At 40.5% G+C, this 13,840-nt stretch overlaps 1 protein-coding gene across 1 annotated transcript; it reads left to right on the forward strand.

Annotated features, from left to right (window-relative positions):
• Positions 1-10,083: 10,083 nt before the first annotated feature.
• On the forward strand, positions 10,084-12,016 carry LOC142201110 (lymphocyte antigen 6E-like). The gene is made up of 2 exons (XM_075271937.1): positions 10,084-10,237; positions 11,782-12,016. The coding sequence occupies exons 1-2, from the start codon at positions 10,084-10,086 to the stop codon at positions 11,988-11,990; spliced, it is 363 nt and encodes a 120-aa protein (XP_075128038.1). The 3' UTR covers positions 11,991-12,016.
• The last annotated feature ends 1,824 nt before the right edge of the window (positions 12,017-13,840 follow it).

Here is a 13,840-nt window from a genome sequence, read left to right on the forward strand (position 1 = left end):
CACAGCTCAGTATACAGTATCACTCAGGATAGGATTAGATACACAGCTCAGTATACAGTATCACACAGGATAGGATTAGATACAGCTCAGTATACAGTATCACACGGGATAGGATTAGATACACAGCTCAGTATACAGTATCACACTGGATAGGATTAGATACACAGCTCAGTATACAGTATCACACAGGATAGGATTAGATACACAGCTCAGTATACAGTATCACACAGGATAGGATTAGATACACAGCTCAGTATATAGTATCACACAGGATAGGATTAGATACACAGCTCAGTATACAGTATCACTCAGGATAGGATTAGATACACAGCTCAGTATACAGTATCACACAGGACAGGATTAGATACACAGCTCAGTATACAGTATCACACAGGATAGGATTAGATACACAGCTCAGTATACAGTATCACACAGGATAGGATTAGATACACAGCTCAGTATACAGCATCACACAGGATAGGATTAGATACACAGCTCAGTATACAGCATCACACAGGATAGGATTAGATACACAGCTCAGTATACAGTATCACACAGGATAGGATTAGATACAGATCAGTATACAGTATCACACGGGATAGGATTAGATACACAGCTCAGTATACAGTATCACAGGATAGGATTAGATACACAGCTCAGTATACAGTATCACACAGGATAGGATAGATACACAGCTCAGTATACAGTATCACACAGGATAGGATTAGATACACAGCTCAGTATACAGTATCACACAGGATAGGATTAGATACACAGCTCAGTATACAGCATCACACAGGATAGGATTAGATACACAGCTCAGTATACAGCATCACACAGGATAGGATTAGATACACAGCACAGTATAGAGTATCACACGAGATAGGATTAGATACAGCTCAGTATACAGTATCACACGGGATAGGATTAGATACACAGCTCAGTATACAGTATCACACAGGATAGGATTAGATACACAGCTCAGTATACAGTATCACACAGGATAGGATTAGATACACAGCTCAGTATACAGTATCACACAGGATAGGATTAGATACACAGCTCAGTATACAGTATCACACAGGATAGGATTAGATACACAGCTCAGTATACAGTATCACACAGGATAGGATTAGATACACAGCTCAGTATACAGCATCACACAGGATAGGATTAGATACACAGCTCAGTATACAGCGTCACACAGGATAGGATTAGATACACAGCTCAGTATACAGTATCACACAGGATAGGATTAGATACAGATCAGTATACAGTATCACACGGGATAGGATTAGATACACAGCTCAGTATACAGTATCACAGGATAGGATTAGATACACAGCTCAGTATACAGTATCACACAGGATAGGATAGATACACAGCTCAGTATACAGTATCACACAGGATAGGATTAGATACAGCTCAGTATACAGTATCACACGGGATAGGATTAGATACACAGCTCAGTATACAGTATCACACGGGATATGATTAGATACACAGCACAGTATAGAGTATCACACGGGATAGGATTAGATACAGCTCAGTATACAGTATCACACGGGATAGGATTAGATACACAGCTCAGTATACAGTATCACACGGGATAGGATTAGATACACAGCTCAGTATACAGTATCACACAGGATAGGATTAGATACACAGCTCAGTATACAGTATCACTCAGGATAGGATTAGATACACAGCTCAGTATACAGTATCACACAGGATAGGATTAGATACACAGCTCAGTATACAGTATCACACAGGATAGGATTCGATACACAGCTCAGTATACAGTATCACACAGGATAGGATTAGATACAGCTCAGTATACAGTATCACACGGGATAGGATTAGATACACAGCTCAGTATACAGTATCACACAGGATAGGATTAGATACAGCTCAGTATACAGTATCACACGGGATAGGATTAGATACACAGCTCAGTATACAGTATCACACAGGATAGGATTAGATACACAGCTCAGTATACAGTATCACACAGGATAGGATTAGATACACAGCTCAGTATACAGTATCACACAGGATAGGATTAGATACACAGCTCAGTATATAGTATCACACAGGATAGGATTAGATACACAGCTCAGTATACAGTATCACTCAGGATAGGATTAGATACACAGCTCAGTATACAGTATCACACAGGATAGGATTAGATACACAGCTCAGTATACAGTATCACACAGGATAGGATTAGATACACAGCTCAGTATACAGTATCACACAGGATAGGATTAGATACACAGCTCAGTATACAGTATCACACAGGATAGGATTAGATACACAGCTCAGTATACAGTATCACACAGGAGAGGATTAGATACACAGCTCAGTATACAGTATCACTCAGGATAGGATTAGATACACAGCTCAGTATACAGTATCACACAGGATAGGATTAGATACACAGCTCAGTATACAGTATCACTCAGGATAGGATTAGATACACAGCTCAGTATACAGTATCACACAGGATAGGATTAGATACAGCTCAGTATACAGTATCACACGGGATAGGATTAGATACACAGCTCAGTATACAGTATCACACAGGATAGGATTAGATACACAGCTCAGTATACAGCATCACACAGGATAGGATTAGATACACAGCTCAGTATACAGCATCACACAGGATAGGATTAGATACACAGCTCAGTATACAGTATCACACAGGATAGGATTAGATACAGATCAGTATACAGTATCACACGGGATAGGATTAGATACACAGCTCAGTATACAGTATCACACAGGATAGGATTAGATACACAGCTCAGTATACAGTATCACACAGGATAGGATAGATACACAGCTCAGTATACAGTATCACACAGGATAGGATTAGATACACAGCTCAGTATACAGTATCACACGGGATATGATTAGATACACAGCACAGTATAGAGTATCACACGGGATAGGATTAGATACAGCTCAGTATACAGTATCACACGGGATAGGATTAGATACACAGCTCAGTATACAGTATCACACAGGATAGGATTAGATACACAGCTCAGTATACAGTATCACTCAGGATAGGATTAGATACACAGCTCAGTATACAGTATCACACAGGATAGGATTAGATACACAGCTCAGTATACAGTATCACACAGGATAGGATTAGATACACAGCTCAGTATACAGCATCACACAGGATAGGATTAGATACACAGCTCAGTATACAGTATCACACAGGATAGGATTAGATACAGATCAGTATACAGTATCACACGGGATAGGATTAGATACACAGCTCAGTATACAGTATCACACAGGATAGGATTAGATACACAGCTCAGTATACAGTATCACACAGGATAGGATAGATACACAGCTCAGTATACAGTATCACACAGGATAGGATTAGATACACAGCTCAGTATACAGTATCACACGGGATATGATTAGATACACAGCACAGTATAGAGTATCACACGGGATAGGATTAGATACAGCTCAGTATACAGTATCACACGGGATAGGATTAGATACACAGCTCAGTATACAGTATCACACAGGATAGGATTAGATACACAGCTCAGTATACAGTATCACTCAGGATAGGATTAGATACACAGCTCAGTATACAGTATCACACAGGATAGGATTAGATACACAGCTCAGTATACAGTATCACACAGGATAGGATTAGATACACAGCTCAGTATACAGTATCACACAGGATAGGATTAGATACACAGCTCAGTATACAGTATCACACAGGATAGGATTAGATACAGCTCAGTATACAGTATCACACGGGATAGGATTAGATACACAGCTCAGTATACAGTATCACACAGGATAGGATTAGATACAGCTCAGTATACAGTATCACACGGGATAGGATTAGATACACAGCTCAGTATACAGTATCACACAGGATAGGATTAGATACACAGCTCAGTATACAGTATCACACAGGATAGGATTAGATACACAGCTCAGTATACAGTATCACACAGGATAGGATTAGATACACAGCTCAGTATATAGTATCACACAGGATAGGATTAGATACACAGCTCAGTATACAGTATCACTCAGGATAGGATTAGATACACAGCTCAGTATACAGTATCACACAGGATATGATTAGATACACAGCTCAGTATACAGTATCACACAGGATAGGATTAGATACAGCGCAGTATACAGTATCACACAGGATAGGATTAGATACACAGCTCAGTATACAGTATCACACAGGATAGGATTAGATACACAGCTCAGTATACAGTATCACACAGGATAGGATTAGATACACAGCTCAGTATACAGTATCACACAGGATAGGATTAGATACACAGCTCAGTATACAGTATCACACAGGATAGGATTAGATACACAGCTCAGTATACAGTATCACACAGGATAGGATTAGATACAGCTCAGTATACAGTATCACACAGGATAGGATTAGATACACAGCTCAGTATACAGTATCACACAGGATAGGATTAGATACACAGCTCAGTATACAGTATCACACAGGATAGGATTAGATACACAGCTCAGTATACAGTATCACACAGGATAGGATTAGATACACAGCTCAGTATACAGTATCACACAGGATAGGATTAGATACACAACTCAGTATACAGTATCACACAGGATAGGATTAGATACACAGCTCAGTATACAGTATCACACAGGATAGGATTAGATACAGCTCAGTATACAGTATCACACAGGATAGGATTAGATACACAGCTCAGTATACAGTATCACACAGGATAGGATTAGATACACAGCTCAGTATACAGTATCACGCAGGATAGGATTAGATACACAGCTCAGTATACAGTATCACACAGGATAGGATTAGATACAGATCAGTATACAGTATCACACAGGATAGGATTAGATACACAGCTCAGTATACAGTATCACACAGGATAGGATTAGATACAGCTCAGTATACAGTATCACACAGGATAGGATTAGATACATAGCTTAGTATACAGTATCACACAGGATAGGATTAGATACAGCTCAGTATACAGTATCACACAGGATAGGATTAGATACACAGCTCAGTATACAGTATCACACAGGATAGGATTAGATACAGCTCAGTATACAGTATCACACAGGATAGGATTAGATACACAGCTCAGTATACAGTATCACACAGGATAGGATTAGATACACAGCTCAGTATACAGTATCACGCAGGATAGGATTAGATACACAGCTCAGTATACAGTATCACACAGGATAGGATTAGATACAGCTCAGTATACAGTATCACGCAGGGTAGGATTAGATACACAGCTCAGTATACAATATCACACAGGATAGGATTAGATACACAGCTCAGTATACAGTATCACACAGGATAGGATTAGATACAGATCAGTATACAGTATCACACAGGATAGGATTAGATACAGATCAGTATACAGTATCACACGGGATAGGATTAGATACACAGCTCAGTATACAGTATCACACAGGATAGGATTAGATACACAGCTCAGTATACAGTATCACACAGGATAGGATTAGATACACAGCTCAGTATACAGTATCACACAGGATAGGATTAGATACACAGCTCAGTATACAGTATCACACAGGATAGGATTAGATACACAGCTCAGTATACAGTATCACACAGGATAGGATTAGATACACAGCTCAGTATACAGTATCACACAGGATAGGATTAGATACACAGCTCAGTATACAGTATCACACAGAATAGGATTAGATACACAGCTCAGTATACAGTATCACACAGGATAGGATTAGATACACAGCTCAGTATACAGTATCACACAGGATAGGATTAGATACACAGCTCAGTATACAGTATCACACAGGATAGGATTAGATACACAGCTCAGTATACAGTATCACACAGGATAGGATTAGATACACAGCTCAGTATACAGTATCACACAGGAGAGGATTAGATACACAGCTCAGTATACAGTATCACTCAGGATAGGATTAGATACACAGCTCAGTATACAGTATCACACAGGATAGGATTAGATACACAGCTCAGTATACAGTATCACTCAGGATAGGATTAGATACACAGCTCAGTATACAGTATCACACAGGATAGGATTAGATACAGCTCAGTATACAGTATTACACGGGATAGGATTAGATACACAGCTCAGTATACAGTATCACACAGGATAGGATTAGATACACAGCTCAGTATACAGTATCACACAGGATAGGATTAGATACACAGCTCAGTATACAGTATCACACAGGATAGGATTAGATACACAGCTCAGTATATAGTATCACACAGGATAGGATTAGATACACAGCTCAGTATACAGTATCACTCAGGATAGGATTAGATACACAGCTCAGTATACAGTATCACACAGGATAGGATTAGATACACAGCTCAGTATACAGTATCACACAGGATAGGATTAGATACACAGCTCAGTATACAGTATCACACAGGATAGGATTAGATACACAGCTCAGTATACAGTATCACACAGGATAGGATTAGATACACAGCTCAGTATACAGCATCACACAGGATAGGATTGGATACACAGCTCAGTATACAGTATCACACAGGATAGGATTAGATACAGATCAGTATACAGTATCACACGGGATAGGATTAGATACACAGCTCAGTATACAGTATCACACAGGATAGGATTAGATACACAGCTCAGTATACAGTATCACACAGGATAGGATAGATACACAGCTCAGTATACAGTATCACACAGGATAGGATTAGATACACAGCTCAGTATACAGTATCACACGGGATATGATTAGATACACAGCACAGTATACAGTATCACACAGGATAGGATTAGATACACAGTTCAGTATACAGTATCACTCAGGATAGGATTAGATACGCAGCTCAGTATACAGTATCACACAGGATAGGATTAGATACACAGCTCAGTATACAGTATCACACAGGATAGGATTAGATACACAGTTCAGTATACAGTATCACTCAGGATAGGATTAGATACACAGCTCAGTATACAGTATCACACAGGATAGGATTAGATACACAGCTCAGTATACAGTATCACACAGGATAGGATTAGATACACAGCTCAGTATACAGTATCACACAGGATAGGATTAGATACACAGCTCAGTATACAGTATCACACGGGATAGGATTAGATACAGCTCAGTATACAGTATCACACGGGATAGGATTAGATACAGCTCAGTATACAGTATCACACGGGATAGGATTAGATACACAGCTCAGTATACAGTATCACACAGGATAGGATTAGATACACAGTTCAGTATACAGTATCACTCAGGATAGGATTAGATACACAGCTCAGTATACAGTATCACACAGGATAGGATTAGATACACAGCTCAGTATACAGTATCACACAGGATAGGATTAGATACACAGCTCAGTATACAGTATCACACAGGATAGGATTAGATACACAGCTCAGTATACAGTATCACACGGGATAGGATTAGATACAGCTCAGTATACAGTATCACACGGGATAGGATTAGATACACAGCTCAGTATACAGTATCACACAGGATAGGATTAGATACAGCTCAGTATACAGTATCACACGGGATAGGATTAGATACACAGCTCAGTATACAGTATCACACAGGATAGGATTAGATACACAGCTCAGTATACAGTATCACACAGGATAGGATTAGATACACAGCTCAGTATACAGTATCACACAGGATAGGATTAGATACACAGCTCAGTATATAGTATCACACAGGATAGGATTAGATACACAGCTCAGTATACAGTATCACTCAGGATAGGATTAGATACACAGCTCAGTATACAGTATCACACAGGATAGGATTAGATACACAGCTCAGTATACAGTATCACACAGGATAGGATTAGATACACAGCTCAGTATACAGTATCACACAGGATAGGATTAGATACACAGCTCAGTATACAGTATCACACAGGATAGGATTAGATACAGCTCAGTATACAGTATCACATAGGATAGGATTAGATACAGCTCAGTATACAGTATCACACAGGATAGGATTAGATACAGCTCAGTATACAGTATCACACAGGATAGGATTAGATACACAGCTCAGTATACAGTATCACACAGGATAGGATTAGATACAGCTCAGTATACAGTATCACACAGGATAGGATTAGATACAGCGCAGTATACAGTATCACATAGGATAGGATTAGATACAGCTCAGTATACAGTATCACACAGGATAGGATTAGATACAGCTCAGTATACAGTATCACACAGGATAGGATTAGATACACAGCTCAGTATACAGTATCACACAGGATAGGATTAGATACAGCTCAGTATACAGTATCACACAGGATAGGATTAGATACAGCGCAGTATACAGTATCACACAGGATAGGATTAGATACAGCTCAGTATACAGTATCACACAGGATAGGATTAGATACACAGCTCAGTATACAGTATCACACAGGATAGGATTAGATACACAGCTCAGTATACAGTATCACACAGGATAGGATTAGATACACAGCTCAGTATACAGTATCACACAGGATAGGATTAGATACACAGCTCAGTATACAGTATCACACAGGATAGGATTAGATACACAGCTCAGTATACAGTATCACACAGGATAGGATTAGATACACAGCTCAGTATACAGTATCACACAGGATAGGATTAGATACAGCTCAGTATACAGTATCACATAGGATAGGATTAGATACAGCTCAGTATACAGTATCACACAGGATAGGATTAGATACAGCTCAGTATACAGTATCACACAGGATAGGATTAGATACACAGCTCAGTATACAGTATCACACAGGATAGGATTAGATACAGCTCAGTATACAGTATCACACAGGATAGGATTAGATACAGCGCAGTATACAGTATCACACAGGATAGGATTAGATACAGCTCAGTATACAGTATCACACAGGATTGGATTAGATACAGCTCAGTATACAGTATCACACAGGATAGGATTAGATACACAGCTCAGTATACAGTATCACACAGGATAGGATTAGATACAGCTCAGTATACAGTATCACATAGGATAGGATTAGATACACGGCTCAGCATACAGTATCACACAGGATAGGATTAGATACACAGCTCAGTATACAGTATCACACAGGATAGGATTAGATACACAGCTTAGTATACAGTATCACACAGGATAGGATTAGATACAGCTCAGTATACAGTATCACACAGGATAGGATTAGATACACAGCTCAGTATACAGTATCACACAGGATAGGATTAGATACAGCTCAGTATACAGTATCACACAGGATAGGATTAGATACACGGCTCAGCATACAGTATCACACAGGATAGGATTAGATACACAGCTCAGTATACAGTATCACACAGGATAGGATTAGATACACAGCTCAGTATACAGTATCACACAGGATAGGATTAGATACACAGCTCAGTATACAGTATCACACAGGATAGGATTAGATACACAGCTCAGTATACAGTATCACACAGGATAGGATTAGATACAGCTCAGTATACAGTATCACATAGGATAGGATTAGATACAGCTCAGTATACAGTATCACACAGGATAGGATTAGATACAGCTCAGTATACAGTATCACACAGGATAGGACTAGATACACAGCTCAGTATACAGTATCACACAGGATAGGATTAGATACAGCTCAGTATACAGTATCACACAGGATAGGATTAGATACACAGCTCAGTATACAGTATCACACAGGATAGGATTAGATACACAGCTCAGTATACAGTATCACACAGGATAGGATTAGATACAGCGCAGTATACAGTATCACACAGGATAGGATTAGATACAGCTCAGTATACAGTATCACACAGGATAGGATTAGATACAGCGCAGTATACAGTATCACACAGGATAGGATTAGATACACAGCTCAGTATACAGTATCACACAGGATATGATTAGATACACAGCTCAGTATACAGTATCACACAGGATAGGATTAGATACAGCGCAGTATACAGTATCACACAGGATAGGATTAGATACATGGTAGTAACCTCTTCTCTTGTGTCCGCAGCTTACTCTCTGACATGTTACACCTGTATGACTCAATCTTCCAATTCTGATTGCCTAATAACACAAACTCCCTGCGGCAGTGGTGAGGGGTATTGCAGGACTTCGGTGGCGTTGGTCTCCTGGGGTGAGTGCAGGATTTTGGTTATATGACTGTGTAATACCCCAGAGTCACAGGAAGGGAACCCTCAGGGCGCTCCTGGATGTCTGTGTGATGTCTAATGAACTGCCCTAAATGTATCTAAGCCACCATAAGATTTACTAAGTGGATGAAGGTTTACCCTAACTTGGCATACATTGACGTATCTCAGCTCCTGCCCCCTCTGGCCACTTTTTAAGTCAATGAGCAGAATGGGTGGGAATGTATCTAAACTGTAACACTGCACTGCACATGTATCGGACATGTCTGTTACTGAGTAACATCCACAGGGAGAAAAAGTAAGTGCACCCTTGTATTTAATAAGCTGTGGATTCTCCTTTAGCAGCAGTGACCTCAACCAAGGTTAATTGGCTAGTTAGTTGGGTTGGTTAGTTAGGTAGGTTGGTTTGGTTAGTTAGTTTGTTAGTTCGTTGGGTTGGTTAGTTGGGTTAGTTAGTTGGGTTGGTTAGGTAGTTAGGTTGGTTTGGTTAGTTAGTTGGGTTGGTTAGTTGGGTTAGTTAGTTAGTTAGTTGGGTTGGTTAGGTAGGTTGGTTTGGTTAGTTAGTTAGGTTGGTTACGTAGGTTGGTTAGTTAGTTGGGTTAGTTAGTTAGTTAGTTGGGTTGGTTGGGTTAGTTAGTTAGTTGGGTTAGTCAGGTAGGTTGGTTTGGTTAGTTTGTTGGGTTGGTTAGTTGGGTTAGTTAGTTAGGTTGGTTAGTTGGGTTAGTTGGGTAGGTTTGTTTGGTTAGTTAGTTGGGTTAGTTAGGTAGGTTGGTTTGGTTAGTTGGGTTAGTTTGTTAGTTGGTTAGTTGGTTTGGTTAGTTAGGTAGGTTGAATTGGTTAGTTAGTTAGGTTGGTTAGTTGGGTTAGTTAGTTAGTTGGGTTAGTTAGGTAGGTTGGTTTGGTTAGTTAGTTGGGTTAGTTAGTTAGGTAGGTTGGTTTGGTTAGTTAGTTGGGTTGGTTAGTTAGGTAGGTTGAATTGGTTAGTTAGTTAGGTTGGTTAGTTGGGTTAGTTAGTTAGTTGGGTTAGTTAGTTAGGTAGGTTGGTTTGGTTAGTTAGTTGGGTTAGTTAGTTAGGTAGGTTGGTTTGGTTAGTTAGTTGGGTTGGTTAGTTGGGTTAGTTAGTTATTTAGTTGCTATAGTTAGTTAGGTAGGTTGGTTTGGTTAGTTAGTTGGGTTAGTTAGTTAGTTGGGTTGGTTAGTTAGGTAGGTTGGTTTGGTTAGTTAGTTGGGTTGGTTAGTTGGGTTAGTTAGTTGGTTTGGTTAGTTGGGTTAGTTAGTTAGTTGGGTTGGTTAGTTAGGTAGGTTAGTTTGATTAGTTAGTTGGGTTGGTTAGTTGGGTTAGTTAGTTGGGTTTGTTAATTGGTTTAGTTAGTTGGGTTATTCATTTAGTTGAGTTAGTTATTCAGTTGTTGGGTTAGTTACATTGTGTTTGTGGTTCACTTACTTGTTCATTCATTCATATGTTATGACTGACAGCTTGTCAGAGCTCCGCCTCTCTCACTTTATTACTCGTTGCTTTTCTCCTCCATAGCCGGGATCTCATCTGCCAGTATCACAAAGACGTGCGCTGCAGCATGCCAGGAGTCCAGCAGCTCCTTTATTGGTGCCTCCGCCTCCGTCTCCTGCTGCAGCACCGACCTGTGTAACATCAGTGGTGGCGCCAGCATCAAGTCCAGCTATGCCGCCATCCTCCTGGCACTGGGATCCATCCTGATCATCCTGAAGAGCTCAGTCATGTAACCTCAGAGGGCAGAATATAGAAATAAAGATGTTGTCCCCGCAGTGTCCTGTCCCCCATGACTGCTCTGTTACATCTAGAGACTGAAAATCTGTCAAAGACTTGTTACAGCCGAGGGTTTGTGTTTGTGTGTGTGTGTGGGGGGGGACACTACCGTTACTATGGGTTTTAGCTGTCACAGACTGATTCACACTGACACTACTGTAAATAACATGACGGACACTAGCTTCTAGCTTCTGACGTTAGTGACGGTCATGTGAACACCCCCTTATAGTTGTATCCACAATATACAGTCATCTGGTCTCCAGACAATGTACAATGTATCAAGACAGGAGAGATACAGAATGATGTAATTGTCCCAAACCCTCAGCTGTGTGTGCCGGACTAGGTCAGATAGATAGCAGCCTCCATTGCCTCCCTGTACAGCCCATAGATCCTCTCCATCCATTCCATAGTCTTTGTTTGTATTTGATGCCGTTCTGTTACAATGTATCCTCCTCTATGACTAAAGTTACATTTCTAGTTCCAGGATTAGTTTCCTTGTAGGATTAGCAGATTCTCCGATCTCCCAGCGATTCCCTTACGTGTCCCATTACGGCCATTTCTGGCTCCACATAAACTCTGATACTTGATGAGTTAAAGGGGTTGTCCAGGATTGTTGTATATAGACCATAAATATCTGACATGACGGCCGGGTGCCACAAGGACCAGATGTCTCAGATTGTTTCTGACACCCGTACTGTACCCAAAAGCCCTGTGCCCGGTACAGTGGATGGCCCATTGACTTCAGTGGAAGCTGAGCTGCACTACTGGTGTCCGGCCACTATACAGGGATCAGGGCCATATATATATATATATTATATATATATATATATATATATATATATATACATATATATATATATATATGCAGTACGGGTGTTGGACGTGACCCCAAACAGCTGATCCGAGCATAGTCCACCTATTGGCCTCCCAACAATCAGATATTTATGGCCTAGATTTGGAACAATTTATTTAAAAACAATCCAAGCCACCCCCTTTAACCCTATCACCTCCTTTCAGAGTGGTACCTGGGTAGTGGGTTGCTGCAAATGGGGTGTGGCTTATATAAAAAGGTGTGGCAAAGGGATGGAGACTTCAAATGCCAAACCTGGCCCCAAAATAAATTGAATAGAACAATAGAATAAGCGGACCTCAGACGTAGCCCCCATTGTAGTCATTGGGTTTCCACCATCGGTCACTGTGTGCGAGGAGTCGTGTGATCTACTATTGGGATAAGTTGCCTAAGGGCCAGTTCACACGGAGTTAACGCGCTCACATTCTGGCATGTATACACGAGTCAAAATGTGTGTGCCCAAAACAGATCACATTCATTTCAATGGGTCGTTACGGGTGTGTAACGCGTGTAATTTTGCACGTGTAAGGGCATCTTTAGCCACCGCCATGCTTCTCACGATGATACTTATACTAATTGCCATGGAACATCTTAAAGCCAAGTCACAGGGCCCCGGGGGAAGCCACCGCCAGTAGGGGGAGACACTTGGGACAAAGTTCCTGCCAACGCGTCTCATGAATCTTTCTTCAGCGGCCATAAACCGTTCCATCCCAAAAATGACCTATAAAATGAATAGTGAGATGAACATGCAATGAAATCCGTTTTTATTAATCCTATTAGAATCCGGTGTCAGGTCATTCCCTTCCAAATAAATCTGATCTTATTCCTACAATGGCCGCACAGGTTCCGGATCACACCAGGACCACCCCAGGGACGGCTGTATTTTCTCTGTCCCTGACACATGTAGACATTTCCAGAAGGTGGCGTGCTCCCGGCCCCCATTGCGGTACCTTAATA

Source organism: Leptodactylus fuscus, chromosome 4, assembly GCF_031893055.1.
Source record: "Leptodactylus fuscus isolate aLepFus1 chromosome 4, aLepFus1.hap2, whole genome shotgun sequence".
Taxonomy (NCBI): domain Eukaryota; kingdom Metazoa; phylum Chordata; class Amphibia; order Anura; family Leptodactylidae; genus Leptodactylus; species Leptodactylus fuscus.

What these genes read in the sequence shown, in the direction of transcription:
- LOC142201110 (XM_075271937.1), top strand. Translation starts at nt 10,084, where the DNA reads ATGGTAGTAACCTCTTCTCTTGTGTCCGCAGCTTACTCTCTGACATGT. An exon ending in GGTGGCGTTGGTCTCCTGGG is followed by an intron (nt 10,238 to 11,781) that starts GTGAGTGCAGGA and finishes TCTCCTCCATAG; the next exon opens with CCGGGATCTCATCTGCCAGT.